Source organism: Mustela erminea, chromosome 13 (assembly GCF_009829155.1).
Source record: "Mustela erminea isolate mMusErm1 chromosome 13, mMusErm1.Pri, whole genome shotgun sequence".
NCBI classification, from domain to species: Eukaryota; Metazoa; Chordata; class Mammalia; order Carnivora; family Mustelidae; genus Mustela; species Mustela erminea.
The window spans coordinates 69,362,437-69,389,705 of record NC_045626.1 but is presented as its reverse complement, the minus strand read 5'-3'; the positions used below and the strand labels follow the sequence as shown (position 1 = coordinate 69,389,705).

The following is a 27,269-nucleotide window of genomic DNA, read 5'->3' as shown; positions in this document are numbered from 1 at the left end:
GCCAATAGAGTATTACCCCCACCTTAAAAGACCACCAGAGACGTGAGTCAAAGCCAATCAGCAAGGGTCGTTTATTGCAGGTTCGAACCTGGACCTCTGTGCCGCTCGTTGCCGATAACCCCGAGAGGTCCGGAGCTGGGTCAGTGCAGGATTTTTATAGACAGATACAAACAAGTTTCGGGTGGGGCTGAGCTGATTGATTGACAGTTTGAACAGGCATACTTGGCGTCAGTGGATTGGGTCAGGGGACCCGCGCGCGAAAGCAGACAAAGCAATCTTACAGAAGCAGAACTGGCCGGTTAGCCCACGCATGCGAAAAAAGCACTATCAGGATATTGAAGGCCTGGTTACTATCAAGTAAAGACAACTGGGAGTCTCCTGGTGGAATGTTACATTCCTACTATCAAGCATCCTTGTTAATGAGATTTAGGTTTAGAAGAAATTTAACTTTATTTACTTTTCCTTCTACCTCCGCCTCCTTCGGTTTTTTATGGAGGGGAGGGTGACATTAGGGCTTGAGGAACTGAGTTCTGTATCCCTGGAAATTGGGCTATTGATAAGGTAACTTCTTTGTAAATCTCAAGGACATTTGCAAACCAAGGGAGACTCCTGTCTTGCAGGATTGTGATCTCAGCAAGTTAACCATTTATCATTTTATGGCAGTCAGGGGTGCCTGAAGAATGCTACACATATGGAGGGGAGTGGGTGAAGGGGGGGTGCAAGGCGCCAGCCTTTGCTTTGTCCTCAGCCAGCCTCCTGCTCCTTCAGTCACGCAGACCGCTAGGCTTAACTCTTGAATGTTGATTTTCCTGTGAGGTTACGCAGAGGAGGAATCCTTCCTTCTCTCTTCTGCTTACAGAGATTTTTAAAAAACGATTTTATTTATCTATTTATTTATTTATTTGACAGAGATAGCGAGAGCAGAAACACAAGCAGGGGGAGTGGGAGACTGCGGAGAAGCTGGGGAGCAGGGAGCCTGATCCTGAGATCATGACCTAAGGGGAAGGCAACTGCTTAATGACTGAGTTACCCAGGCGCCTCTACTGAGATTTTTGTTTTGTTTCGTTTTTGTTAAGATTATTTTCCTAGTCCTAACAAGCAGCCCTGCTACCTAGGGTTCTGGTGTCCCAAGTGATTAAATACTGTTTCTCGTTTTGTTTTGTCTTTCTGGTTGGTTGAGAAAACTGGCCGGTCTGGTCCGGCTCCCACCCCTCCCACTCTTGGCAGGCCAGGCGAGAACCGCTGACGCCAGCAGTCGCTCACGTGACCGCCACAGCGCTCAGTTCCGCTCCCTGACCCAGACGTGGTTGGGCCCTCCCAGGGATTCCTTTTGGGCGGGCGTGGGCACCAGATAGGCACCCCAGCCCTGCCTGTCCACCGCTGGAACAGCGAGGAGGCTACCGTGCCGGCGCAGGTGGACAGACTTGGGCAGATCACATGTTAGGCCCTCTGTGCCTGCCCAGTGCTCTAAGGCAGCGGGGTCGGAATGTGGCTGGCCTCGGGATGTCTCACACCATTCCTATTTGTCTGCCCCCACCCCCACGCCTTACCTCCAGGAAAACACTGCCCTTCCTTCCTCTGTTCTTTGGCCTCGCTTTCAGTTCAGCTACAGATCTTTTCCCCTTTCTCTCTGCTGATTTAGCAGCGTCCTGCTGGGGGCGTGGAGGGATTAATCAGTGACAGGAAGCAGCCTCTTTCTGAGCAGTGACCCGCTGTGCAAGACCAGCTCCAGGAGTCTGTCCCGCTTCCCGCCCGCTGTTCACCTATACGCTCCTGCCATGAGGCACCTTGGGGCCCTCCTCTTCCTACTTGGGGGCCTGGGGGCTCTCGCTGATGTCTGCGGTAAGTAACCAGATCTACCCTGTGCCTCTTTCCTCCTGGGGCCTTAGGAGGGAGGACTGCCTTGTCCAAACCCCTCAGTATGTAGCTGGAGAAACTGAGGCTTGGATGTGTGGGACGGTACAGTTTATCTGCCCCTTTGGGCTTCCACAGCAGTTGGGACTTAGCTGGACCTCAGTGTTTGACACCCTCTATTGAGATTAATTATGGTTGACCCTCGAACAAGGTGGGTTAGGGCTGCCGACCCTCCCTGCAGCCCAGAATCCATGTGTGTCTTTTGACTCCCCAGAAACTTAACGAACTACTAATATCCTACTGTTGACTGGAAGCCTTACTAATAAGATAAACAACACATATTTTGTATGTTATGTGTATTATATCCTGTATTCTTGTGGTAAAGTCAGCTTAAAAAAAAAAAAGGAAAATGTTGTTGAGGAGATCACCAGGAAAAGAGTAGATTTGGGACATCTGGGAGGCTCAGTCGGTGCAGCGTCTGCCTTCTGCTCCGGTCTCTATCCCAGCATTCTGGGATGAGGCCCAGAGCCCCATGTCCAGGCTCCCTGCTCAGCAGGTTGTCTGCTTCTCCTTCTACCCCTTGCCCTGCTTCTGCTGTCTCTTTCTCTCTCTCTCAAATAAATAAACAAAATCTTCAAAAAAATACATTTAAAGTTCTGTACTATATCAAGAAAAATTCACGTATAGACCCACATAGTTCAAACACACATTGTTAGAGGGTCAGCTCTATATGTCTGACAGCCCACCAGACAAAACTGCTCCCATTAAAGTCATTAGTTTATTTATTCATTCAACATGCATTGACTGAGACTTCTCCTAGCCAGTGCAGCGCTGGGCTTTGGGGAAGGAATAGAGAGAGACCAGTCCCATCCCTGTCTTCCTAGTGCATCTGTTCTAGTAAAGGGGACAGTTAAAAGAAGTCAGGAAACAAATCTGTGCTGTGTTTGGGGCTGCGGGGAGTGCGAAAGGAAGCAAACCAGGCATGGAGGTAGAGAGCTGGGGGCCACTGATTCAGGGAGAGAGTTGAGGGAAGGCTCTCCAAGGACCAGGCACGACAGGGGGTATTGAGACCCAGAGAAGGAAAAGGAGCTGAAAAGAAAAGGAGTAGGCGGCATCCCAGGCAGAGGGAAGTAAGTATGCAGGCACCCTTAATGGAGACGAGTCTGAGAGAGGCATGGGGCAGGTCATGGCAAGACATTTGCGTTACATTGCACACACAGGAACCTGACTGCTTCGGCTCTGTGTCCCAGCATCCCTAGGGGCCTGTTGGGATCCGTCTGGGAGTCTGAACGCAGGCCTGGGCTATTTGTGCACTGGAGATAGGGAGAAAGCAGAAGGCAGGCAGGGAAGCCTCTGTGCTCTGGGGCTACCCACCTTGCTTCCCTCCTTGTATTCTGCCCCCAGCCTTATGTGCAATATGCTTTCCCTCCCTGGGTCCTGGTGTCTTTGGAGAAGCTGAGAGGCAGTTTCAGATGACAGACGAGTCAGTCAAAGGTTGGGGGAATCAGGTGACCTGCCAAGGCATTCCAGCTTTCCAGGGCTTTGCTGGACTCCGTTCTCCGAACTCCAGGTCATGGTCTTCTCTGGGCACCAGGAGCTTACAACCTGTGTTCCATTAAGTGCAAACAGACCCCTCAGCCCTTGGCTCTTGGTTCCCGTCCAAACAGTCCCCAGGGGAGACCTGGGACCCGGACCTCACTGGGCATGAGCTACTAAAGTAGTTGGCCATAGACCTGACAGAAGCCCTGGACCCTGGTCCTTGCACAGGTGCAGCCCCCTACAGCTGAGCCACTTAGCTGCCCAGGCCTCATTCCCTCTCCTGCAAAATGGGCTGAGAATGCTTCCCTGTCTTCCTCCTTGATGTGGTGTGGAGGATCTCAAACTTTACCGTTCAAAGCTCTGCCGTTGTGAAATTGACAAGAAAGCTGCACTACTGCTTGCCCAGGGTGGGCTCCTCTGCTTCGGAATGTCAAGGCTAGTCAGCTGGCAGAGCTGCATGGCCTGGTGTGCAAGAGGCTCCATGGGAAGGAGATCGCCCTGGGCCACTTTAATGACAGAGGTGAATTTTCCTTTTAAGGAGGGTGAATTGTGGTTATGAGCCTCTCTTTATAGCTCTGGTTCCTCTTCTTATCACTTCTAATCCCAGGGCTGACTCACTTGCTGGAGGGCAGAGCCTGGGTTGGGGTGAGGCTCTCCTACCAGTCTGAAGAAAAGGGAGAGGCAAAGAGAGGGACAGATGACCAGAAGGACAGGCTGAAAGAGGTAGAGAATGAGACACATCCAGACAGAGAGGGAAAAATGCCTACAGAAATGGGAGGCAGTCCCAGAAAAGTACTGAGAAAGAGAAAGGAAAGAAAAGCAACCCCTGTCCCCAACCTCCACCCCCTCTAGCCCCTTCACAGGTAGCAGCAAATACCTGTGACTTTTGGGAAAACAGGCATAAGATGGTGAGACCTGTAGGGGCGCCTGGCTGGCTCTGTCCGCAGAGCATGACGACTCTAGATCTCAGGGTCATGAGTTTGAGCCCCACACTGGACATAGAGATTACTTATCCAAAAAAAAAAAAAAAAAGAAAGAAAGAAAAAAAAAAAGATGGTGGGATGCAAGCCAAGAGGGATGGGCCAGTTATGAGAAGAACCCTGGTCCTTGCACAGGTGAAGAGCTCTGGTGGCAGTTCCAGGGCTCAATGCCCTGGGAGGGGCAGTCTGCCTGGCATCCTGGGACATAGCACAGCCACAGCGGAGGCAACTGGATCTCTGCAGATAACTGGGAGGCAGTAAATGAGGAAAAGTCCAAAGTGCCTCCCAGGCCACCCACAGTGCTTCAGGTTCCTTCCTGAAGGGAGGCAGGCAGGGTCAGCTGGGGCTGGGGAGATGCCCCTGAGGCTTCCGCTTCCCCACGTTTTTTCGTGATTCAGTTTCAGGCAAACCCCAAAGCACACAGAGAATGGTTGGCTTTCTACCGACTCACTCTTCGGACTCAGGTCCCTCTGCACCTACAGACATGGCAGGAAAAGTATTATTTTGAGATCTGTGCAGAGGAAGCTCACCAGACAGCCCCGGTTAAGCCATGGGCAGCATAGAATGGGTTTTTTGTTTGTTTTTTGTGTTTGTTTTTTAAAGATTTATTTATTTTAGAGGGTGGGGGGAGGAGAAGAAAAGGGGGGGAGAATCCTCAAGCAGACTCCCCACTGAGTGGGGACGCCCCCCTGCCCTTGCGGGGCTTAATCCCTGGATCCTGAGATCATGACCTGAGCTGAAATCAAGAGAACAAGGCTTAACTGACTGAGCCACCCGTGCGCCCCAGCCTGCGGTATTTTGAAATTGGGTGTGTAATGTGTTCTGTGCGTGGGTTGCAGTTTTTGTAAATGGATTTGTCAGAGCACTGAAGAACAGGCTTTGCAGGAAGGTTCATCTTTGGCTCTGCAGCCTATGTAAGACACAACATGACTTTGAATGGCTGTTTCCTCTTTTGTGCAGAACGATGATGACAGTACGGATGCCACAGGGCTGGCATGAGGAGGACCAAGTGAGGTCGGGTACAGGGCTTGGGACACAGCATGAGGCTTGGGCCCCGCTCTCTGTTACTCCTCATGGCAGAGTGGTTGCCTGGTACCAGCTTTCTCTGCCCTCAGCCCACCAACTCTCCCTGGCCCATTTCAACTGCTCTTTTGGGATACCTGCTTTCCCCTGTTTACCTGCCACCTTTTCCCATACAAGTAGTACCTGTGCCAGATGGAGGTGGAGTAGAGAGGTTTATTCCCTAGAGAAGGCTCTGGTAAGGTAAAAGCAGTTCCTTTCCGAAGGCCTGGTCCTACAACCTCACTTGGCCTGTTCTCTTTCCTAAGAAGTACCAGAGGTGGACAGCAAGCTGGTGGAGAGGCTGGGCCAGCGCCTCTTGCCCTGGATGGACTGGCTCTCCCTGGAGCACCTCAACCCCAGTATCTACGTGGGCCTACGCCTCTCCAGCCTGCAGGCAGGGGCCAGGGAGGCCTTCTATCTGCACATTCTCAAGCTCAGCTACCAGCAGAGGCTCCTGGGGTATCGCTGTTCACTTTCTTCTCCTTTCCCCGTGCCTTGCTCTACCTCCTAAGGGATACCTGCCTTCTGGTTTGGGCTCCCACTGCTTTGTTGGGAGACTTTGGGCAACTTTTGTCTCCTTTGGCACTTTCTCCATCTGTAGAATGGGGTTGGCTTGACTAGACTGGAGACAGACATCACTGATCCATGACCACAGTCCGTGCCCTCACCCCCAACCCCCACCCAAGCCCAGAAGCAGGACCTAGCAGCGTCTAACTCTGTGCTCCCTTTCCAGGGGGCATTGATGGGAGGCCTTCTGAGGCTCAGTGTGGGTGTTTCAACGAGAGATGAAGGATTGGGAACACCACGAAGCAGCTCCTGCTTGGACTCCCTCTCAGACAGTGGACACAGGGCAGGGAGGGGGAAGAGAGGGAAGGCTGTATGGGCAAAGTGTGATCAGAACGGTGGGGGCAACCATAGGTCATTTGGACGTCAGAGCCCTTGGGGCTTGTCCTTGAATCTAATTTTTTATCTTTATGAAATATGTATGGCATGCACCTTACGACATGCAGAGCTGACTCCGTCTACTTTTGGTAGTTCTAGCAAAATTCCTAATTGTTAGGATTCTTTTCACTTTATGATATTCCTGGGGTGCTCCAACCCAGGCTTACCATGGTGGCATTTTCTTACAGAAGTTTTGTTTACTGGCTTTGTCCTAGGCTTGCCGTCGATGATGACAGCTGTAACAACCAGGCCAAGCCCTCCATGGGCCAGCTGGCCCTCTACCTGATGGCTCTCAGGGCTAACTGTGAGTTCGTTGGAGGCCGCAAGGGGGATAGGCTGGTCTCCCAGCTGAAGCGGTTCCTGGAGGACGAGAAGAGGGCCATTGGTGAGAGGACATGGCCTGCCAAGTGTGGAGGGGGGCCCTCATCAGATCACATTCTCTGGGGAAGCATCTAAGTCAGAACTTTGGGTTTTTTCCCCCCAGGCCTCTTTTCATACCTTCTGCTCTGCCTGTCTCACTATCCACCTAGAGGCTTGGGCCTGCTGCAGTCGCCTTGATCGAGCCTTGATTGAGCCTTTCCTGTACCCCACATGCACTCTGTTGGCAAGTTCTGCTCAGCCACCACGACTGGACTGACTGACTGCCTCTGGGATGACTGCATGGCCTCCATCCTGCTTGCTCCTCAGCCTCTCTCTGCTAACTGTCCTGCCACCTGATTCAACTCAGCACACGACAGCCAGGGCAAGCATTTGAAATGTAAATTTGATCTCATTAGCCCTGCTCAAACCCTGCACAGGCAGCTCACTGCTGTCTTTGGGCCCATCCGCCTGCCCTTTTCTCCTCTTCAGGACCTGTGGGCCCACTTCCTGGCTCACTCCCCTGCCTTTCTGGCTTTAGTCATGCTGATTTCTCAGCTTGCTGATCAGGGTCTTCGCATATGTTCTCTCTTTCCAGAAGATATCCTTCCGCTTCTAGCTTCCTGCTCCACCTTAGCTCCTCCTCCCCACCCCGATCTGGTCAGCATCATTGCCTCTTAGAGAACGCTGCCCTGATGCCCCAGCTCCTCAAAGACCTCTACTGTGTGGCCCCAGAGCCCTTGGTCCACATTTCAGTTCTAATCATGCTGCCGTGGGTGCAGGTTGTTACGGTTGGAGACCTGGCTGGTCACCACTGGCTTGGTCACCTGTCTGAGCAGCACAGCACAGCACCTGAAGCAGAGTGGACCCTTAGCAAGAATGGGTTGAGGGAATGAAGAATGAAGGGTCCCGTGACCCAGAGGAGGGGGTTGGGAAGTGTGGGCAGTGGGGTCCTATGTGCTGGCTGGGCTGGTTGCTGGGAGAGGGCAGAGTGGCCACCCCTCAGGCCTGGCACGAAGCCCCTGCCCCATGGTCTCCACTCTCCCAGGGTCCAATCACAGGGGCCACCCCCGCACCAGCTACTACCAGTATGGCCTGGGCATCCTGGCCCTGTGTGTCCACCAGAAGCGGCTCCATGACAGCGTGGTGGGCAAGCTCCTTTATGCCGTGGAACATGACCAGCACCTCCAACAGGACCGCCTGTCTGTGGGTGAGTGGGCGAGGCCCCGCTAAAGCCAGGCTGGCACTCCGCCATCCCCCAGCCCCAACTGAGGGCTGCCTCCCCCTGCCCTGTGCTCACCTTTCCTTGGGACAAAGGAGTCCTTTATGAGGGAGGGCTCGTGTGTGTGGTGTGGTGGTCATGAGCCAGTGTTGGAGCAGGCCTGGGACCCAGACCCCAGCTCTGTCACACACTTATTGTAGGCCACCCTGGGTCAAGTCAGCTGGCCTTTCTGTTTGAGTTTCTCCTGTAAATAACCTCCCAGAAGTATCCTGATAGAAGACGCCTTATAAGTCAAGCAGTTGTCATGGTGCCTGGCATGGAGAAAGTTCTGGATACATAGCTATGATCTTGTCCTCATATGAGCTGGGAAGCCTGAGACCTGGATTGTGGAACTGCTACCTCAGTGTGTTACCTGGGGCCTCCAGTGCCCTTTCTTGTCATTGTGATTCAGGGTCTCTTGTAGGTCAGGCGGTCTGTGAGTGTGTGTGCCTCGCATAGGCTGGGTTTGGTTGGAGTAGGTTGAAAGGGTGAGGTGGTGCCGCAGAGAGAAGGCCACAGAGGACTTTCTGTGCTTGAGGCTTATAGAAGAACCACTGTGGACCCAGTAAATCAGCTTAGGGTGGGGGCAGGAGTTTTGAGGGGGGGTGGTGCTTCAAACCCTCCAGGGCCCAGGCAGCTCCCTGGGCCTATGAAATCAGATCACCTGGGTGTGGACCTAGCTATCAATCTGTTCCAAACTTCGCTGATGATTCCAAAGTGCAGGTAGGTTTGGGAATGAGTGGTGTAGGATAAAGTCCTCTTGAGCCTCCCTTCTCTGGTCTCTCTTCCTAACCTCTAACCCCTAAACAGTAGATGGGGGTAGGGTGAGCAACCATTCTTGTTTTCCTGGAACTAAGGGGCATCCCAGGACACTGAACTTAACAGTGGCCAAACTGGGAAAGTTCTGGACAAACTGGGCTCCGTTGGTCCCCCTTGCTGGTGAAAATTTCCTAAAACGCTGAGCTGACCGTGCCCCTTCTTCAAGCCTCTGATGGAAGCCCATTGCCCCAGGGCCTGGCCTAGACTGACCCTTATTGGCTCTGTCCATTGCAGACACAGTGGCCATGGCGGGCTTGGCCTTCACCTGTCTGGAGCAATCTAACCTCAATCCCAATCAGAGACACCGGATCACCCAGGCCATTAGTACAGTACGACAGAAGATCCTCAAGGCACAGACCTCTGAAGGCCACTTTGGAAATGTCTACAGCACCCCTCTGGCGCTGCAGGTAGGAAAGAGAGCTTGGGGCCAGAGTCCAGTCTGGTGTTCGGTGGGCGGTGGCTTGGTCAGGGACTGGGAGACCTGGCTCCTCAGTGCCAGCTGACCTGCCTCCTCCTTCTCTTCCCCATTCTGTCACTAGTTACTGATGAACTCCTCCATGCCTGGAGAGAAACTGGGCAGGGCATGTCTCAAGGCAAGGGCTGCTCTGTTGGCCAGTATGCAGGATGGGGCCTTCAAGAATGTTCTCATAATTTCCCAACTGCTGCCTGTCCTGAATGGCAAGAGCTATGTGGATCTCATCTCTCCAGACTGCAAGGCACCAAGAGGTAGCTGGGCCTTCCAATGGGAGCCCTGTTCTTTTCAGTGTGCCGAGTGTTCCCCGAAGTGTGCAGGTCCTGGGGAAGGGAGGTTGCCTAGTCCTGGTTTGCTGAGTCAGCAGGGGTTTGATGGTCCACGTGGGACACACTGGCAGTGAAGGTGCAGTCAGAGCTTTCAGAAAGCCACAGTGTAGGGGGAGAGATACCAAAGAGAGAGCTCTGGGTGGGCCATGAATCCGCAGCCCCCTGTGTGATCCCCAGGCCAGAAATGTTTGAGTGGATGAATGGGGAGGGACACATTTTGGGTAGCACGGGTACATCCTAATGAGTCGCAATTTGCAGCCGGAATCAGGGTTTCATCTGGGAGAAAGACTTGAGTTGGTGAGTGGGATTTTCCAGTGGAGAAGAGCAGTAGCAAGGGCAGGGCAGAGAGGGGACAGCAGGAACAAAGGTGCTGAGGTATAAAAGGCTGAAATTTGGGGGGAGGGTCCTACTAGAGAGTGGGCTCTGGGAGAATGAGCCGGAGCTGCAGGCAGGAGAATGAAGAGGAGGGGAGACCCTCAGAGTTAACAGGGACAGAGGTGATAGGAACAGATGCATGTTCTAGAAAGAGCCCTCTGGGGTGCTGTGTGGCAGATAGGTGGGAAGGGGGTACTGGAGGCAAAAATACCAGTAAGGGGCCCAACCTTGGGCAGCCAGGGGACATGGAAGTTAAAGACAGGGGAGGCTGGGCTGGGAACTAGCGGGGATGCTGGCTGAAATGGGCCACAGTGTCTTTGGGAAGAAAGGAGGACTAACACCTGACCCCCTGCCCTCACACCAGCTAACCCCTTCCTCTCTCCCTGGCATAGTCCTATTACAGCCAGCTGTGGAGACCCCTTCACAGACCCAAGAGCTCATCAGTGTCATGCTGAAGGTCCCCCATGCCTTGCAACCATATAGACACCGCATCTCTGTCCCTGCTGGGGCCTCCTTGGAAGATGTCCTTAAGAAGGCCCAGGAACTCACAGGATTCACGTGAGACCCCCCCACCTCCCAGTCCTCACCCCATCTGACCCCCACATCCCTGAAACAGGACGCGGATGGGATGGGGATGGAAGAGGAGGTTCCCCAGGAGAGGGGCTGGGCCAGGCTCTGCTTTCCTCTTCTCCACTCCTGAATGGCCTGGGCTGTAGTGGAAACTGGCAGCTGCATGCCAGCTTTGTCAATGGCTTTGAGAACATTCTCTGGGGGTAGAACATCCACACTGGACTCCCAGCTCCATCATTCTCCCACTCGGGACCTGGAACCAGTTCGTTATTGACCTGTCACCCAGTGAGAACACCAGCCGTGCCTTGCTCCTTGCAGGGCCATGCAAGGAATCTGGGAATTAGTGCACACAGAGGACGTGGCCCCCTGCACTTAGTAAGCTCAACACAGGTTAGCTTTTGAAAGAATCAGAATTTTTCTCATCAGAGGATCTTGGCCTCATCCCTGTGATGAAGTACCCAGGACGAGTCCTCTAATATGTGGAGGTTGGGCAACACCCTTAAACTTGCCTCTCACCCTGACAAGATATGACAAGTCTGGGGCCAGGCAGTTCTGGAGTGCTGCTCTCATGCCCATGCCTGAATAACATGGATGGGATTCTTGTGTTACCAATGGGGAATCGGAACTAGAGGAGTTGAGTGCCTTCTACCAGGTCACCCAGATTCTTCTCTTCTAGAAAGATATGCCTTAGTTTCTGTGGGCCCCAATTTCTCTGCCCATGTGGAGTTCCCAAAGGACAACACCCTGCAGTTAGGGAGGGCCCACAGCTGGTGCCTGGAGGTTGTCTGGGCCAGGGAATGTCAGGCCTGAGATATACAAAGACCGCCCCCCCCCCTTAAAGAACAAATATTCTTCCAGACCCTGGGTTATTTCTGTTATACTATGACTTAGATGCATACTATCATGTTTGCTGTTAAAAGTCCCTTCTCTTTCTGGCTCCAGACATCTATAAACCATAAATGACTTTGCAAATTAGATATAAAGTGTACAAAGAATAACATTCAAATAAGGACTGTTCGCTGAGGAGCAGGGGTACAAAGCCAGGCGTGGGAGGAGCCCAATGCTCTCAGCTGCTTGACCCGAGTTACTGTCAAGCCTGAGTTTGACCTGGCAGCTCTGACTTCATAGGACCTTCCCTGGCCCTGAACACTCCATTCACTACTAAGCCCGCCTCAGTTCTCTTCCCAGCAGCCTGCAGCACATACTGCAGCCCTTACAGGGGCCCACACAGCCCCAGGCGGCCGCACACATAGCACCTTGGCAGGCTGCTGTGCAGCAGACCTTGAGACAACAAGGATACCAATCAGAGACAGAGTGGACAGAGTCAGTGAAGGTGGGTGCCTTTCCTGGGTGCAGAGGCCAGGCAGGAAGGTTATGTCTGGAGGCATATTAACGCCCGGCCGAGAGAGCTGGACTGTAGAAAGAGAGATCCAGGGAGAAAGAGAGGAGAGAGAGAGAAACAGACATGCTCCAAGCAGCCATGTGGACCCACAGAGGTAGGGAATGATGGCGATGGGGGCTGCTTTGCGACACCCCCTCAAACAACACTTTCCCTTGGACGAAGTCACCTTGAGTGGTTTTCTGTCTCTTAAGAATATAAAAACCCTCCATCTCTAAGACAGAACCATTGATAAGCCTTTTGCGGAGAGGAAGAACGTGACCCACAGGCTTTTAAGAGGACCCCTCTGGCAGCTGTGTCCACATGGTTTGGAGAAATGCACGGCTGGAGACGAGGAGCTCAGGGGGCGGATGGTGTGAATAAGGAGTCTTTTGGTTGCCAAGGCCAGAAACCTAACTCCAGTCCTCTCTGGTAACGGGGAGCATGAGGTGTGTAGAATCGGAGAGAAGACTGAGCCCCCCAGCCACAAGAAGAGGGGAGTGCTCCTGAGCCACAGAACCTTCCAATAGCAGAGACCCACTGCCACCACCAGGTGTCTCTGCCCCACACCTTCTGCTTCTCTGCACGCTGGCTTTGCCCTCTCTCATTGGGCATTGGCATATTGTATGTGGTGCTAATGGCTTCTGCTCCTCACCCCTGCAATGCCAGCTTCCAGAGAGGGGGCAGCTGCCGAGCCAGTCACATAGCAGCTGTCCCTTCCTAGAGGCCATGGTCCTGCTTAGTGTGCAGGGATGAAGTCCCCAGAGCAGGCAGCGTCAGGGGGCAGCAGAAGAGGGGCAGAGGTGAGGCCTGTGACCTGGAAAGGAAAGACCAGGACTTCCCTGGTGGGGATAGTTCCGCTTCTGTCCTTGGGTCAGTGGAAGCAAAAGTCACCTCTTCTCCCTCTGCCTCTCCCTTTGGTAGGTATGAAACACGGAACTCCTTGTCAGGCCCCTTCCTGACCTCTGTGATGGGGAAAGAAGCTGGGGAACGCGAGTTCTGGCAGCTCCTCCAAGCCCCCGACACCCCGCTGCTAGAAGGTGAGTCTGGCGGCCTGCCACCTCTGGACATTGCCCCACTTTGGCCTTGTTGCCTCAAGGCTTCCCTGGCTCACTTCGGCTTTCCCCTGAGCCTTTCTGGGCCTCCGCCTCAGAAGATAACTGATGTGCAAAGTGGTTTCTAAGTTACTGAACTGAATGCTTACGAATGTTTATGTAAGTTATTGTGGCAACTCTAGGAAACAAGGCAAAAAAGAGGAAAATTGAAACCACCTATCATTTGCTCCCCAGAAATCGCTTCTTTTAACTGTTGGTATGGTTTCTTCCAGCTAATTTTTAAAATACGTATGTTTTGGGGCACCTGGGTGGCTCAGTTGTTAAGTGTCTGTCTTTAGCTCAGGTCCTAATCCCAGGGTCCTGGAATTGAGCCCCACACCATGCTTCCTGCTCAGTGGGCAGTCTGCTCCCTCACCCACTCCCCCTGCTTGTGTCCCCTCTCTCGCTCGCTCTCGCTCTCTCAAATAAATAAATAAATAAATAAAAGTAATATTTTTCAGAAAAATGGAGCCATGCTCTGTAGCAATGCCATCCAACAGAAAGTAAGTGCGAGGCATGTGTGTAATTCCAAATTTTCTATGTGGTGACACTAATATTAACAATACATCTCATTTAAGCAAATTATACAAGATACTATTATTCCAAGATATATAATCAATGTAAAATTATGAATGGCATTTTTGCATGCTTTTTTTGTTCTAAGACTTCAAATGCACAATAGCCGTGTGCAGCTGATGTGAGCATACTGGGTTGGCAGCTCTGTATACTGTTTTGCAACTTTATTTATTTTTTTTTTTAAAGATTTTATTTTTATTTATTTGACAGACAGAGATCACAGGTAGGCAGAGAGGCAGGCAGAGAGAGGAAGGGAAGCAGGTTCCCTGCTGAGCAGAGAGCACGATGTGGGGCTCGATCCCAGGACCCTGGGATCATGACCCGAGCCGAAGGCAGAGGCTTTAACCCACTGAGCCATCCAGGCACCCCTGTTTTCCAACTTAAAAAAATTTTTTTTTCTTTTTTTAAACAAATATTTTATTTATTTACTTGTTATTTTATTAAAAGATTTTATTTATTTATTTGAGAGAGAGAAACAGAGATGGCAAGAGAGAGCAGGATGTGGGAAGAGAGGGAGAAGCAGGCTCCCCGTTGAGCAAGGACACTTAATCCCAGAACCCTGGGATCATGACCTGAGCTGAAGGCAGACGCTTAATAACTGAGCCACCTAGTAGCCCCTATTTATTTATTTATTTATTTATTTATTAAAGAAAGCTCTAGGGCAATCCTGTTGGGACCCCTCTCTGTCTTAAGACCCTTTTCTTTATTTTCACTTAATAAACTTAATAAACTTCTATCGCTTTAGTAAAAGAAAAATGTAATAATAAGGTAAGTTCTGTGCCCAGTGTGGGACTCGAACTCACAACCGTGAGATCAAGAGTCACCTGCTCTACCGACTGAGCTGGCCAGGCACCCTGCAACTTATTTTTCTCATTCTTAACATATTGTAGACCTCTGTGTTGTTACATGTAGATCTTCCCCATCCTTTGGAATACCATGTAGAATATATCACTCACAAGGGTATTTGGGGCTGCAGGTAACAGGAAACGATGCAGACTAGCTTCCACTCTATGATCTCCATTAGCTCAAGTGTCCAGAGTCGAGAGGGAACGAGGACTTCGGGGCTGGTGTAACCTGGACTCCAGCCCTGTTTCCTGGGACTCCGTACTCCTCTTTTTGTTGGCTTCCTCACCCTTCTTGCATTTTCCCAGGGCAGCTCCCTTTTAAAACTTTGCCTCAAGCAGACAAAGGTGGAATTGGGACACGGGCACATTCCTGGACCCATCCTTGTTGTTAGGAGATGGCCTGGGCTCCGCGCTTGCCATCAGCTGGAGAACAAGGATTGCCACACAACTGGTGTGGGCCAGGCAGGGCCTGCCTCAGCACTGGGTTCTGCAGTGGGGCATGGAGTGAGATGGGGAGGCTGCGGTTCTCCATTCCTGCTGGATAGTTAGGGTTTTAACTCCTACAGTTCAAGCAGTCGTGAGCATCCTTGTGCATTAGCCCGGTCACCAGACAGATTCTGAAGGGTCATCTGTCCTTGCTCTTGCTACCCAGAGCTTCTGCTGGGCACCTACTGAGTGCCAGGCATTGGGTCAAATGCCTTCCAGAATGTGGGCCTTTCTGAGGGAGCCCAAGAAAAGCCATTCTTTCCCTGCCTGCTTCTGAACAGATTGAGAAGTAAAGAGGAGGCAGATGGAGACCCCAGATCTGGCCTCTATTACTGATAAAGCCTGGGCTGGAGGGTGTAGCCTGCGGCAAGCCCATTTCTGAAATGACTACAGTAATGGGAATGCCAGCACTCCCAAAGGTGAAATAACTTGCCCAAAGTCACACCACTGATGAGAACAGAGCTGGGGCTTGTCCCCAGATGCCATGCTGGGGCCTTGACTGTCTCTAGTGGGCAGAGGCTGGCTCCAGCAGACTTCACTCGTGATCTTGGTTGTCCCTCCAGACCACACTGAGCAAATCTCCCTTCCTGATGGCCCCTCAAGAGACCCTGAAGACAGTGACCCTGTCTATCAGGTGTTGTCAGGGTTCTCTGGTTCCTTTGGCCCCATGCTGGTTATCCAGAATGCTGTCCCAACCCCTCTGCCTGGCAGGCTCCCCCACTTGGGGGGCCTCAGGAGCCCTGAGGTCACAGCTGATTTCAGTTTCCAGACTGGCTCTGGACAGCTCTCACTTTCCCGCCACCAAGCCCTCAGTAGATCTCATACACCCTGGCCTCAGGGCGCTTGTCCATAAGAAGAGGTGGTGGTAGGGGGTGGGATTCTCTGACCTGCTAACCCTCCCCCCCAATGTTCAACCTGTTTCTGCAGGCATTGCTGACTATACCCCCAAGGATGGACAAACTATCGAGCTGAGGCTGGTCAGCTGGTAGTCCCTGGGCTCACCCACCCCAGCAGCCTGGCCTACCTCTGGTGGCCTCCGCCTGCCCTCCAGACATCGAAGTAACAGGCACACGCCCAGCCCTGCTGCTACCTCACGTGTACTTGGAGCAGTGTCCCCTGGATTACTCAGCCACCACCCTTGCCAAGGTCCTCAGCCATCCCCCACCCTGAATCAGGGAACCACGCACCTTCCCTGGGGAGCTGTCTGCGGGCGTCTGGCCCCTCCTGGCCCCACTGGCATCCCCCGAAGGCCTGCTCCTGGTCGGAAGGGGTCTAAAGCAGCTCAGCCTCCTCAACACAAGGAGGAGAAGTCACCGGCCACTGGTGTCGTGAGTACTGCCCCCTCTGGGACTGGGGTCCTGCGAGGAGACCTCTCTGGCCCTGGGGGCTGCGGCCCTGATCCCTGCTCTGTACTCCGGCCTTCCGGATGGCAGAGTGGCCGCTGGTGGGGGGGCGCTGCAGAGCTGCTCAAAGCCTGTCTCTGGAATGATTAAAGTGTTGATTGTGCACCTGCCCCGGTGTCCCGATGCCTCAAGCTCAAAACTGAGTACCAGGGGGCTGGAGCACAGAAAGAGGGGGCCCCTGGGGGCAGCACAGGAAGGCAGGGGAGGGGGCTGGGAGGGAGCCCTGCTGGCGGTGCCAACACTGATTACTGTTGAGGGAATATCTCCTTGCTAGACGCTTCCTTGCACAACTCTGAGGTTGTGGGTATTTTTGTTTTCATCTCTGCTTTGTGGATAAGAAAATTGGTACTCAACAAGGGCGTGTGACTCACCCACAATGTCAGGCAGGGGCATGGCTGAGGAGACACAGGCCTGGCCTGAGGTGACCTCCTGGCTCTTGCACTCAAACACTGAAAATTGGGGGGCTTCCATGGTATTTTTAATCACATGGCAGAACCCAGGAGCTTAGAGCATTTTTTTTTCCCCAACACAGGGTACCTCCCCAGGCCTCAGTGGCCTGGGGCCAGGGACCTTGCCTGTTAGTGGGAGGGCCCTGAACTCTGGGCTGACCTCTGGGAAGTAGGGTTCAGGCCAGGAAGACACCCCACATGCCCCACCTCACTGAGGTTAGGAAGGGGGGCCTGCCTTCATGGGGGCTCTCTGATAAGAGTGTTATATAGATGCCTCTTTCTAGAGCTCCAGTTTCAAATATTTGGGGCCTGGGGAGGGAAGGGAAGTAGGTGATTTAAAAAATTCTTACATTGAAACAATCATCAGAATATCAGAAAGCCACACAGAGATGCAGCCTATTTTCAAGATGAAATATCTGAGCTCAGGACCCCAGAGGGCTTGTTCACTGTCCCTTCTTGATCACCATCAGGGGTGCTTCTCAGAGGATTCAGAACCTGTGCCGGGCTCTGTGGTTCTTCTACCGTCCTGTCAAAGAAGGGTGGAGACTCAGAGAGGGCTGAGTGACCTTGTCCAGGCTGTGTGACCTGGAGGTGGCAGAGCCCAGATCCTCCCCCATTGACCACAGGCCCTAGGTACTTGCCACTTCAGTACCCGGCTCCCTCCTCACCGGACAAGACAGCAGTGAGGAAACCACAGGCCCCTCCCACAGAGAGGATACTGGCAGTGGCAGGTCTCAGGCCAGGCTAGAGAGAGGATGGGCAGGAACGACAGGGACCCCCCCGCACTGGGCATTTGAGGGTGCACAAATGGGGTGTGATCTACCCTCCAAAGGGACTATTTTAGTTGGGGTGTGTTTGGCTCTGAGGAGCAGGAAACTACTGAATCCTACTCAGATCAAAGGATATTGGCTGAAAAAACCCAGCCCACCAACTCAGGGGCAGTCAGGGGCGGTAGGGAAATGAAAGTTAGGGTTCAAATTCTATCACCTCCACTATGCTCACTAGTCTCTGTGTCTTTCACTCATCAGCTTCTTCTGAGTATGGCCCCAGCGGTGACTCTGTTACCTTCCAGTTCAATTCCCCAGCCCCCTCTCCCTTCCTCAGACTATGTCCCAAAGCCTAGAGAGGGGGTCTGTCCAGCCCAGCCTGCCTATGGATTCTGGGCCTGGTGTCTAGCCTGGCAGAATCTGCTGGACCCTGAGAAGGGGTGTCGGTGAGAGCACAAGCATGTCTGGTGCAGGGCCCCATAGTGAGAGTCTGAGAGTCCCTGGGGATTGAGAACCAGGTTTGTGTCCCACCGGCATTTAGATCTGTAGACAGGTCTCTCCAGACAGACCACTTCCCCTCTCTCACAACCCTGGGATGGCACCTGGGTTTGCTTAGCATGTTCATGCCTGTGAGCTCATGTCACAGGTGGGGAAACTGAGGTCGTAGCAGTGAAATGATTTATCTAGGGACATGCAGTGATGAGAGAGGTCTGTTCCACAGCCTCTGCAGCCCAGTTGCTAGAAATGGGTTCTTCTCCTGGTGCCCCCCAGAGTCCCTTCCTGAGTCACCTGCTTCCAGGTGGGGCCCCAAAGGGCAGCAGTCGGATGTGAGGGATTTGGGAGTCTGGGCAAGAGCAGCCTGCTTTGGGGGGCTCTGGGCTTTTGGATGGACCCCAAGGACCATGAAACAGCCCCATTTTTGCATAGGGGAAAATCCTATGGAGAGTCTTGGGGTCTACAAGTCAAGGCAGGTTAAAAACTGGGGCTCTAGGGGGTGTCTCAGTGGCCTTCCGCTCAGGCCGTGATCTCAGGGTCCTGGGATCAAGCCTTGCCTCAAGCTCCCTGCTCAGTGGGTAGTCTGCTTCTCCCTGTCCCTTTGTCTCCTCCCCCTGCTCATGCTCTGTCTCTGTCTCTCTCTCAAATAAAGAGAATCTTAGGGAAAAAAAAAAAACCAAAAACAACAACTTGGGGCTCTGGACCTAGACAGACCTAGTCTGAATCCCCCACCTGCACTCAGGCTGCACAGTCCCTGCTTTGAGCTGTGCCCTCAGCCTCTCCCTTGCCCCCCACCACAATGTGGGCAGCTCTGTCCATCCCACCATGCCCAATCAGGCCTCATCTTGAATAATCCTCTAACCTACCCCTTATCAGGCATGGCAGGTAGGAGCTGCTTGGAAGAGCTGTAAACACTGTGTATCACTCCCTGCTCTGAGAAGGTCAGGGTGTTTAATAGTTTTTAAATTACTATAATTTTAATTAAAGGAAACTTCCTGGAAAACTGACAAAATCTGAAAAAGAATATAACCCTTAGGGGGCACTGATTACTCTTCTTCAGGAAGTGGGTGTGCGGGGAGGTTTCCCCTTGGCTAGCTCAGTTCTCTCCCACAAACCCTCCAGGAGAAACCCTGTCTAAATACCCCTTTATTTGAGTTCTTGACGTGGATATCCCTTGTCCTAGAATTTGGGCCATTAACCAGCTATTTGCAGGCTCCAGCAGGCATCGGAATTACCAGAGGCAAATGTAAAAATTCAGATTCCTGGGCCCACCAGAGAGCGTTTGATTCACCAGGTCTCCGGTGAAAATGAGGGCGGGTGCCGGGGGTACCGGGTTGGGGAGGGAGAGGACATAGGCTGTGCAAATCCTTGTCCAGTGATTATGATGGAGCTTGCGGGACACTTGTCGTTCCGCGTCTGACCACGAGGCGGCGCCGCGGACCGAGCTAAGTGGTTCCCTTTGAGGTCTTTTTCCTCCGGACAGGCTGGTGTCCTTAGGACTTGCTGGTCAGACAACAGGCCAAGGGTGAGCCGTGTTCCGGTGGGCAACTTCTGTAGGGAAGGAAGCCTGACGTCAGAAAAGAGGCTCGCAGCTGGCAGTGGACACCAGCCTGCGCCAGGCATTCCACCTTGGTTTCTGCGCACTTGGACTCCAGAACTCAGAGTCCAGGGTCCAGCCTGGAATGCGAATCAGCTTGTTCTGCTCTGGGGTGCGCGGTTTACCCAGCCCTGAGCAAAGAGAGCATCCGTCGTTCAGATGGGAAAGGAGAGACCCAAACAGGGGCAAGGGCTTAGTGGCAGCTGCTCTGGCTCCCAGCCCTCCTGGGGCTCTTTGTCCTGCTAGGACTTGGGGCAGAGGGTGGACCCCAGGAAGTTTAGCTGTGAGTCAGTTCTGAGTGCCCAGGGAATGGGACCGGGGCTGCTGGCCAGGGATAGATGCTGGCTGGTACCCCGCTTCCACAAATGTGGGTGGCCTTGGTGATTCAGTTTCCCTGTGCCTGCCTAGGAGGGCCGGCCCTGGGCTGGGAGAGGGAGGAAGTGCTGGGAATAGGGAGGGGCTATGGAGGGGCCTTAAGGGGCCCGGTGGTCCAACTCTTTTGGATGTTGAGGTCCCACGGAATAACTGTGGCCAGAGATCGAGTGGTTCCGAGACTAGTCCTGGGATGAAGGTCCCTGGGTGGGGGTCCTTGAAGATGCAGTCCCTTGTGAGGCTGGGGGTTTTATCGGGCTCCCTCAAAAAGGCACCTCACTGTTCCCGCCCTGCGTTGGTCTCTATCGGGGGCTTGCCTTGGCGCTGGGTGTGGAGGGTTCTGATCCCTCGCTGGTAGGGGAGAGGGGGACAGGCAACCTGGCCACTCCAGCTGGGGGACTCTGCTGTCGGAGGGACTACGAGGAGGATGGAGGAGGGGCTGTGAGCGGGCGGCTTGGGGGAGGAGCGAGATATCGCTCCTGGCTCCGGGGGCGGGGCCTCGCCAGGGGCGGTGCTGGGGGCTCCGCTCAACTTTCCGGGTGGGGCGCAGGCGGTGGCAGTGGAGGCGGGGCTTAAGAGCGCGGGGCCTCGCCCGCCGGGCTGGCGGGGCTGAAGCCTGGCGGGAGCTGCAGCGGGAGCCGCATCGCGGGCCGCCGGGAGCCCGGGCCGCCGGGAGCCGGAGCCGCCAGGAGCCGGAGCTGGCGCGCAGGCCCTGCCGGAGCCTAGCCGAGCCGAGCCGAGCGAGCTCGTCTCCTGGCACCGGCCTGAGCGCGGGCCGGTGTGTCAGCTAGCCGCTGGGCCTGGTCGCACTGTCGGAGGAAGCGAGCCGCGACCACCGGGCAGCACCGGGAGCCGGTGCCCGGATCGCCCCTCCCGGGCCGGGGCCCGGCCTGAACAAGCCGTAGGTCGCGGAGTCTAGACCGAAGAGAAAAAGGAACGAGGACTATATTATCTAATCGTGGAGTGGGCTTAAAAGCGCGAAGAGTGGGGACTTCACCTGGGATTGGGCAGAGGTTCCTGCAGCGTACTAGGCGAGCTTGAGCACCGGAGAGCCTGGCATGCCAGCCGCTCGGCCTGGGTTTGGCCGTGCTGCAGCCAGGAGCACAGCATAGTTCCCAGACCTTAGCTGGCACAGGCCTGGGACAAGAAGCAGTGTCCTCACCTGTCTAAGACTGGGCCCAGGATCTGAGGAACTGGATCCGGCCTGGCCCAGAGTGGGACTCTCTGGTGGCCTACAGCTGGTCACTGGAGAGCTGTTCTCCTGCCCCATACCCACTGGTACGGATGTGTCGCAGCCTGCCGGAGCACCATGATGGCAGGATGACCTCAGCGGAGGCAGTGGCAGCAACTAGTGGTGCACGGGTGGCTGGGTCCCCCGAGTGGCCCCCCGACACCCCGCAGGCCCTTGGGCAGCCTGGCCGGGCCCGGGTGGCAGTGGCAGCACTGGTGTGGCTGCTGGCAGGAGCCAGCATGTCAGGCCTCAACAAGTGGATCTTCACTGTGCACGGCTTCGGTCGGCCCCTGCTGCTGTCTGCGCTGCACATGCTGGCAGCAGCACTAGTGTGCCGCTGGGGGGCACAGCGTCCCATGCCCCGCCGCACCCGCCGTCAAGTGCTGCTGCTCAGCCTCACCTTTGGTACCTCGATGGCCTGTGGCAACGTGGGCCTGAGCTCTGTGCCCCTGGACCTGGCACAGCTGGCCACCACCACCACACCGCTGATCACGCTGGCCCTGTCCGCGCTGCTGCTGGGCCGGCGCCACCACCCGCTGCAATTTGCTGCCATGGGCCCCCTCTGCCTGGGGGCCGCCTGCAGCCTGGCTGGTGAGCTCCGGACCCCACCCGCGGGCTGTGGCTTCCTGCTGGCTGCTACCTGCCTCCGGGGCCTCAAGTCCATCCAGCAGAGTGAGTGCCTGGGCCACCGGCTGAGAAGGTGGGGTTTGGGGTGGGTGTGTGGCCTGGATGGCCCTGAGGGGGGTATGGCTATTATTCCTTTTTTCCAGATGGAGAAACTGAGGTTCATGCCTTTGTAAAAGGCAGAGACTGAGGCTTGGAAAGGACCGACAGCGCAGAGAATCCCAAGCCCCCAACTTAGGGTCGAGACTCCAGCCAATATTTGATAACAGTTGCTGTTGATCTGTCTCACATTTTTTCAAGCCCTTTATCTCATTGGATCGCCACACTGCCCTGATAAAGGAAGTCACTGTATTGTCCACTGACGGGTAGAGAATTGCCCTGGGTCACGTGGCTAGTGAGCAGCATCGGCAAGATCTGAACCCAGGCAGTCAGACTCCGTGCTGTCCAAGTGGTGTGGTGTGAGGCGTTGGACCCTGAGGGAGATCTGATAATGGGGACCCAGGAGAGAGAAGGAGACCGAGACCTTGAGCTGGGATTTGGAAGCCGAGGAGTTTGGCTAAAATCTGGAAAGCGCTATGTTTACTGGGAGCTGCAATTTAACAGGCCCCATGCTGGGTGCTGACCTTGAATTGCCATGGCAACTACCACCTTCATTCTCATTTGCCAGGGACCAAGACCTAGAGGTCACCAGGTCACCTCACTCCGAAGAAAGGAGATGGGGGGCTCTGGACAAAAGGCGAGTTGGAGGCTCCAGGCCTAGACCCTGTTAAATCCCTGTGTGTGAGGGTAAAGCCTTCCTGTCTTACCAAGGGACATCTGAGTCTCAGCCCCACTGTCTCTCTGCCTCAACCTAAGGGAGATGTGGGGGAGGGCAGGATACCCACTCGGGGTGGGGAGGCCTGGGATCCAGCCACGCCTTTGCTCATACTTGCAGGTCAACTTTGAGCAGATCTGGGTCTTATCTGGGCCTCAGTCTCCCTATCTGTTCGGAGGAGGAGGATTGGCGTTGATGGAGTCCCATGGGCGTCTTGCTGTGTCCCCCCTTCCTGCCCTGAGATCTGTGACCCAGGCCTGGGAGAAGAAGGAGGGGGCTTCAAGGGACCCCTAAGCTGGGGTTGGGGGCATCCTGCAGGCAAGGGAAGGTGGAAGTCAGAGCTCAGCCGTTCCTGGCATCTTCAGAGTCAGAACTCGGAGGCCCTGGCCCCATCCTCTTGGGCCCTGAGGCAGGGCCAAAGCTCCCTTCTATTTTTGCCTTCGGGTTACATGAGAACTGGTGACTGAGCTTGGGCCTGAGTTCTGGGCATGAGTCGGCAGCAGGAAACCTGACCTCTTGCCCTCCCACCCCCACCCCACCCCGGGCAAGGTCACAAGGCTGGGAAGGCCCCAGCCTTCAGGCCCATAGCATGCCTGCTTCTCACCTAGGCCTCAGGCATGAAAGCGCAGGTGCCTGGCATTGGTCTGTTTCTTGGCTTCTGCCAGCTCCCTCCTTCTCTACTGAGTGTCAACCGCCTGGCCCTCAAGGTGGGTGGGGTGTGTCCTCCAGGCTCCCACAGCATCCTCTGCTTCCCTTGTCACAACTGTGATGTCCCGTATTGTAGCCACTTGGCTACCTGATTGCATCCCACCAGACAGGAGCGCTGAGAGGGCATGGACTGGCTTTGGACATCTCCATGTCCCCCAGTACCCGGCCTTGAGGCCTGGCACAGCCACGTACTCCTTCAGTGGCTAGGTTATTAATGGTTCTGATAGCAGAATTGGCAAACTGGTTAGGGTACATGGGTCAGGGTGCTAAGGAGGGAGCTTAGGAGGCTGGAGGGCACCCCTTTCCCCAACCAAGCTGGGAGCCTGGCAGAGATGGGGGAACAGACTGGAGCCAGGAAGTGAGATGGGTTTTGGACAAGAGGAGGTTTCTACTTCCAGGGGCTCCAGATTCAGACTAGAGTGCAAATGGCAGGCTGAGAGCAGACTCCGTGGAGTAGGGGTGAGAGGCCAGAAGAGGATCACCCAGGCGGCCATGGGCAGGGCTAGTCATTTCCTTCCAGTCTGGGCCACTTGCACGCCAAGGTGGGGCTACGCTCCCAGAAAGGCTGGGAAGTGGGGTGCCAGCTTGCTGAACCCACCTGTAGCAGAGAGCAGTCTGACTTGGTCCCTGCTTGAGCTCTCAGGCTGGTGGGGAGACGCACTCAAGGAGCAGAGACTTCAAGGACAGGAGAAAAGTTCTAGAGCCAAGGTGGGCACAGGTGTGGTCAGGGGTGGTTTCTTTTTCCTGAGGAGACAAGAGGAGAGCATTCTGGGACTGAGAAGCACGCCTTGCCAGGGGCCCAGGTGGCAGTCAGCAGGGGCAGTGTGGGGATCATGACAGCTCTTGTGGAGAGCAATCGCCACTGGGCACCAGGTCCTGGGCTCAGCGCCTCGCACACTCCCGTGAGCAGGGGTGTTGTCACACACGAGGAGATGAGGCCTAGAGTGACTTGTGTGATATCACACAGCTAGTGATGGAGCAAAGTTGGGCTAAGCCAGCAGCCAGCGGAACAGAGGGTCTAAAGAACATTTGTCTGTCTGTGGCAGAAGCCTGAGTGTGTTCAGATGCTGAAACAAAATTGCCTTTAGAGAAGAAGAGGTTGAAGTAGAGGGTTTGATGGGGCTAGGCAGGGAGGGGTCATTCAGAAGGCAGGGCCGTAGGCTGGCATTTGAGGGCCCTGGGTGGGACGAGTGGCCTGTGGCAGAGGACCACTGTTCTTTCCCTTGGCTGCAGGGAGGGCAGGCAGAGGCTGGGTGGGATGCAGAATGGGCAAAAGGCACTGGAGGTGGTGGGGAGGTTAGGACCTTCTTGCCTGGCTACATCACGGAGGCTGAACTTCAAGGTGAAGTTCACCTCAACACCTTCCAATGATGGGACCTTTAACATACAAGCCACGTGCTGCTTGCTTGTAATAGTGCTAAATTGGGAGTGAATGAGCAGGAGGCATTCCAATTATCTGTTCATTTCTAGAAATGCTTGAGCCGGAGGGACTGTTGCCTAGAGAACAAAGCCAAAACATCAAAATGAAACTGAGAGAGAAATACAGTTTTCCTCTTCTAGCCTATGAGTAAGCGCCCCTATGGCTCTTTGGAAAGCGTGTGTCAGAAAATGCACAGAGACTCCAAGAGCCCCGGGAGGGGGCCTCGATCAATTACTCATCTCTCTCCACTCAAGCTTGGAGAAGGCCCCAGAACATCATCGCTGGTGTGCAAATACTGTCATTTCACCCGAGCAGTGTCTTACTTTGACGATGGGCACTGCTTCCTTTGTGAACAGCTGAGTGTTAACATATATAAGCGTAGACACACACACACACACACACACACACACACACGTGCACACTCGGGCACACATTCGCCCATATGCAAGCTGGTACGATCCTCTCTTTGCTTGCAAAACCAAAAGGTTTCCGCTTAGTCCTGGATTCATCTTGACAAGACTTAGTGTTGGTAGTAGCAAAAGATGCTGATTATGAGTTATAAACAGGGAGGGAGAGCCAAGGGCAAACAATGACTTTCTTCTTGTTTGCCTGTCATCCCAGGGGTCATAAGTGAATGAAGCAATGAATGAACCCACCATCTGACGCCAATTTATTATCATAAAACTTTTTTTTTTTTTTGGCTAGGAAGTGGCCGAGCTGGGACCTTCTGCTGGCTTTTCTGCTGCTATGGTGGTGGGCGCTGCGGTGTGGGGTGGTGGGTGGGTAAGGACGGAGATCAAGAAAGGTGGATCAGGGTCACTTGGTACAGGGCCTTCGGAGCTGCTTAAGAACCTAGGCTATTTTTCTTCAGGGTCTGGGAAGCCCCCAAAGTTTTTTTTTTTTGGAGCCACAGTTCATGTTTTTTTATCTTTTGGCTATCACAAGCAGATTATCCTTTCAGGCTGTGGAAGGCAGTTGGAAGTGAATGAAAATAGGCTTATTTATTTACCTTTTTACATTGAGTGAGCACTTACCCTACAAAGGCTTTGTGTCCTCTCTTTTAATCTTTACAACAACACCATGTATGAGGTGTTGTCGCCTACCTTTGCAGGTGACACAGAGGTTAAGTGCCAGGTCCCAGCCGGTAAGGAGTGGGTATAGGTCACAGCAAAGGGAACATGGGTAGATTCTGGACTGTCATGGGAAGAAGCAGGAGCTACTAATATCGCCTGAGGGATTGGTGCAGGCTTCCAGGGTGATGGGCCCCGGAGCCCCTGCCGGGTCATCCAGGTTGTGGGTGGGGGGAGCTGTCTACCTCTGGGTGCTGATGGCTGTTGTCCTGGTTGCAGGTGCCCTGTTACAGGAGGAGAGGCTGGACGCGGTGACCCTGCTGTATGCCACCTCGGTGCCCAGCTTCTGCCTGCTGGCGGGTGCGGCCCTGGTGTTGGAGGCCGGTGTGGCCCTGCCACCTGCTCCCACCAGCTCCCACCTCTGGGCCTGCATCCTGCTCAGCTGTGTGCTGTCTGTGCTCTACAACTTGGCCAGCTTCTCCCTGCTGGCTCTCACCTCCGCCCTCACCGTCCACGTCCTGGGCAACCTCACTGTCGTGGGCAATCTCGTCCTGTCCCGACTCCTGTTTGGCAGCCGCCTCAGCGCCCTCAGCTACATGGGCATTGCACTCACCCTTTCAGGAATGTTCCTTTACCACAACTGCGAGTTCGTGGCCTCCTGGGCTACCCGCCGGGCCTTCTGGCAGAGGGACCGGACTGGCAAAGGTCTTTGAGACCAAGGGACCAGCTGGGCTCCCTGGGACAGCCCCAGCCTGAATCCAACCTTGGCCAATGGCCATGGGAAAAGCAGAGAGCAGGCAGCCACTGGGGCCTTGGGAGAGAGGTGGTGGGGGAGCCTTCTGGAAGGACCATCTTGGAGGCTGGAATGGGGATTCCCAGAGAGAAGCCACCTCCTGTCCCTTGCCTGCCTCTCATCACGGACCTCACTCACCACTGGATGGTGGGTCCAGACCTGGCACAGTCACTGTGCTTGAGGGACTGATTATCACGATGAGCACCAACTACTACTCCAAAAATTGCTGGCCAAACTTTGAAAACCTCACCATGTTCTGATGACGATGATGACGATTCTTGGCGATTGCACAATCCTTCCTCCAGGAAGTGGGGGAGGCAGCTAGGGGGCCCAGGGAAGGGCTTCTTTGTTGCTGGGATCCCCTGGGGATTGGGGTCATCAATGCCAACTCCAGGCAGCTGCTGTAGCCTCACCCCTCGGCCTCCCAATTTTGGGTCTTCCATCCTCAAATAAACTATTTTTGCTTGTAGAACTGTGTCATTCCTCAGGGTGACAGCCAAGGAAATACAGGGAGAGCTCTGGGCCTGCTGGCTGCTGGATCCCCTACCCAGAAACAAAGACATCCCCCCTTACCCATCAGGGCCTGT

The 27,269-nt window shown here is 54.3% G+C and overlaps 2 protein-coding genes across 4 annotated transcripts; both read left to right on the top strand.

The window, feature by feature from the left end:
• Positions 1 to 1,642: 1,642 nt before the first annotated feature.
• Positions 1,643 to 16,452, top strand: TCN2 (transcobalamin 2). Of its 2 annotated transcripts, none has more exons than XM_032309320.1 (9): positions 1,643 to 1,842; positions 5,705 to 5,894; positions 6,593 to 6,762; positions 7,783 to 7,944; positions 9,049 to 9,221; positions 9,354 to 9,540; positions 10,383 to 10,548; positions 12,863 to 12,978; positions 15,867 to 16,452. In XM_032309320.1, the coding sequence occupies exons 1-9, from the start codon at positions 1,779 to 1,781 to the stop codon at positions 15,926 to 15,928; spliced, it is 1,290 nt and encodes a 429-aa protein (XP_032165211.1). In that variant the 5' UTR covers positions 1,643 to 1,778; the 3' UTR covers positions 15,929 to 16,452. The 2 variants fall into 2 exon arrangements, with proteins under 2 accessions (XP_032165211.1, XP_032165210.1); XM_032309319.1 differs by having other exon boundaries at positions 5,702 to 5,894.
• Positions 16,453 to 18,695: 2,243 nt separating this feature from the next.
• Positions 18,696 to 27,151, top strand: SLC35E4 (solute carrier family 35 member E4). Of its 2 annotated transcripts, none has more exons than XM_032309317.1 (2): positions 18,696 to 21,953; positions 26,169 to 27,151. In XM_032309317.1, the coding sequence occupies exons 1-2, from the start codon at positions 21,307 to 21,309 to the stop codon at positions 26,869 to 26,871; spliced, it is 1,350 nt and encodes a 449-aa protein (XP_032165208.1). In that variant the 5' UTR covers positions 18,696 to 21,306; the 3' UTR covers positions 26,872 to 27,151. The 2 variants fall into 2 exon arrangements, with proteins under 2 accessions (XP_032165208.1, XP_032165209.1); XM_032309318.1 differs by having other exon boundaries at positions 18,696 to 21,925; positions 26,169 to 26,716.
• The last annotated feature ends 118 nt before the right edge of the window (positions 27,152 to 27,269 follow it).

What these genes read in the sequence shown, in the direction of transcription:
- TCN2 (XM_032309319.1), top strand. Translation starts at nt 1,779, where the DNA reads ATGAGGCACCTTGGGGCCCTCCTCTTCCTACTTGGGGGCCTGGGGGCT. An exon ending in TACCAGCAGAGGCTCCTGGG is followed by an intron (nt 5,895 to 6,592) that starts GTATCGCTGTTC and finishes GCTTTGTCCTAG; the next exon opens with GCTTGCCGTCGATGATGACA. An exon ending in ACAGGACCGCCTGTCTGTGG is followed by an intron (nt 7,945 to 9,048) that starts GTGAGTGGGCGA and finishes TGTCCATTGCAG; the next exon opens with ACACAGTGGCCATGGCGGGC.
- SLC35E4 (XM_032309317.1), top strand. Translation starts at nt 21,307, where the DNA reads ATGTGTCGCAGCCTGCCGGAGCACCATGATGGCAGGATGACCTCAGCG. An exon ending in CTGGGCCACCGGCTGAGAAG is followed by an intron (nt 21,954 to 26,168) that starts GTGGGGTTTGGG and finishes TCCTGGTTGCAG; the next exon opens with GTGCCCTGTTACAGGAGGAG.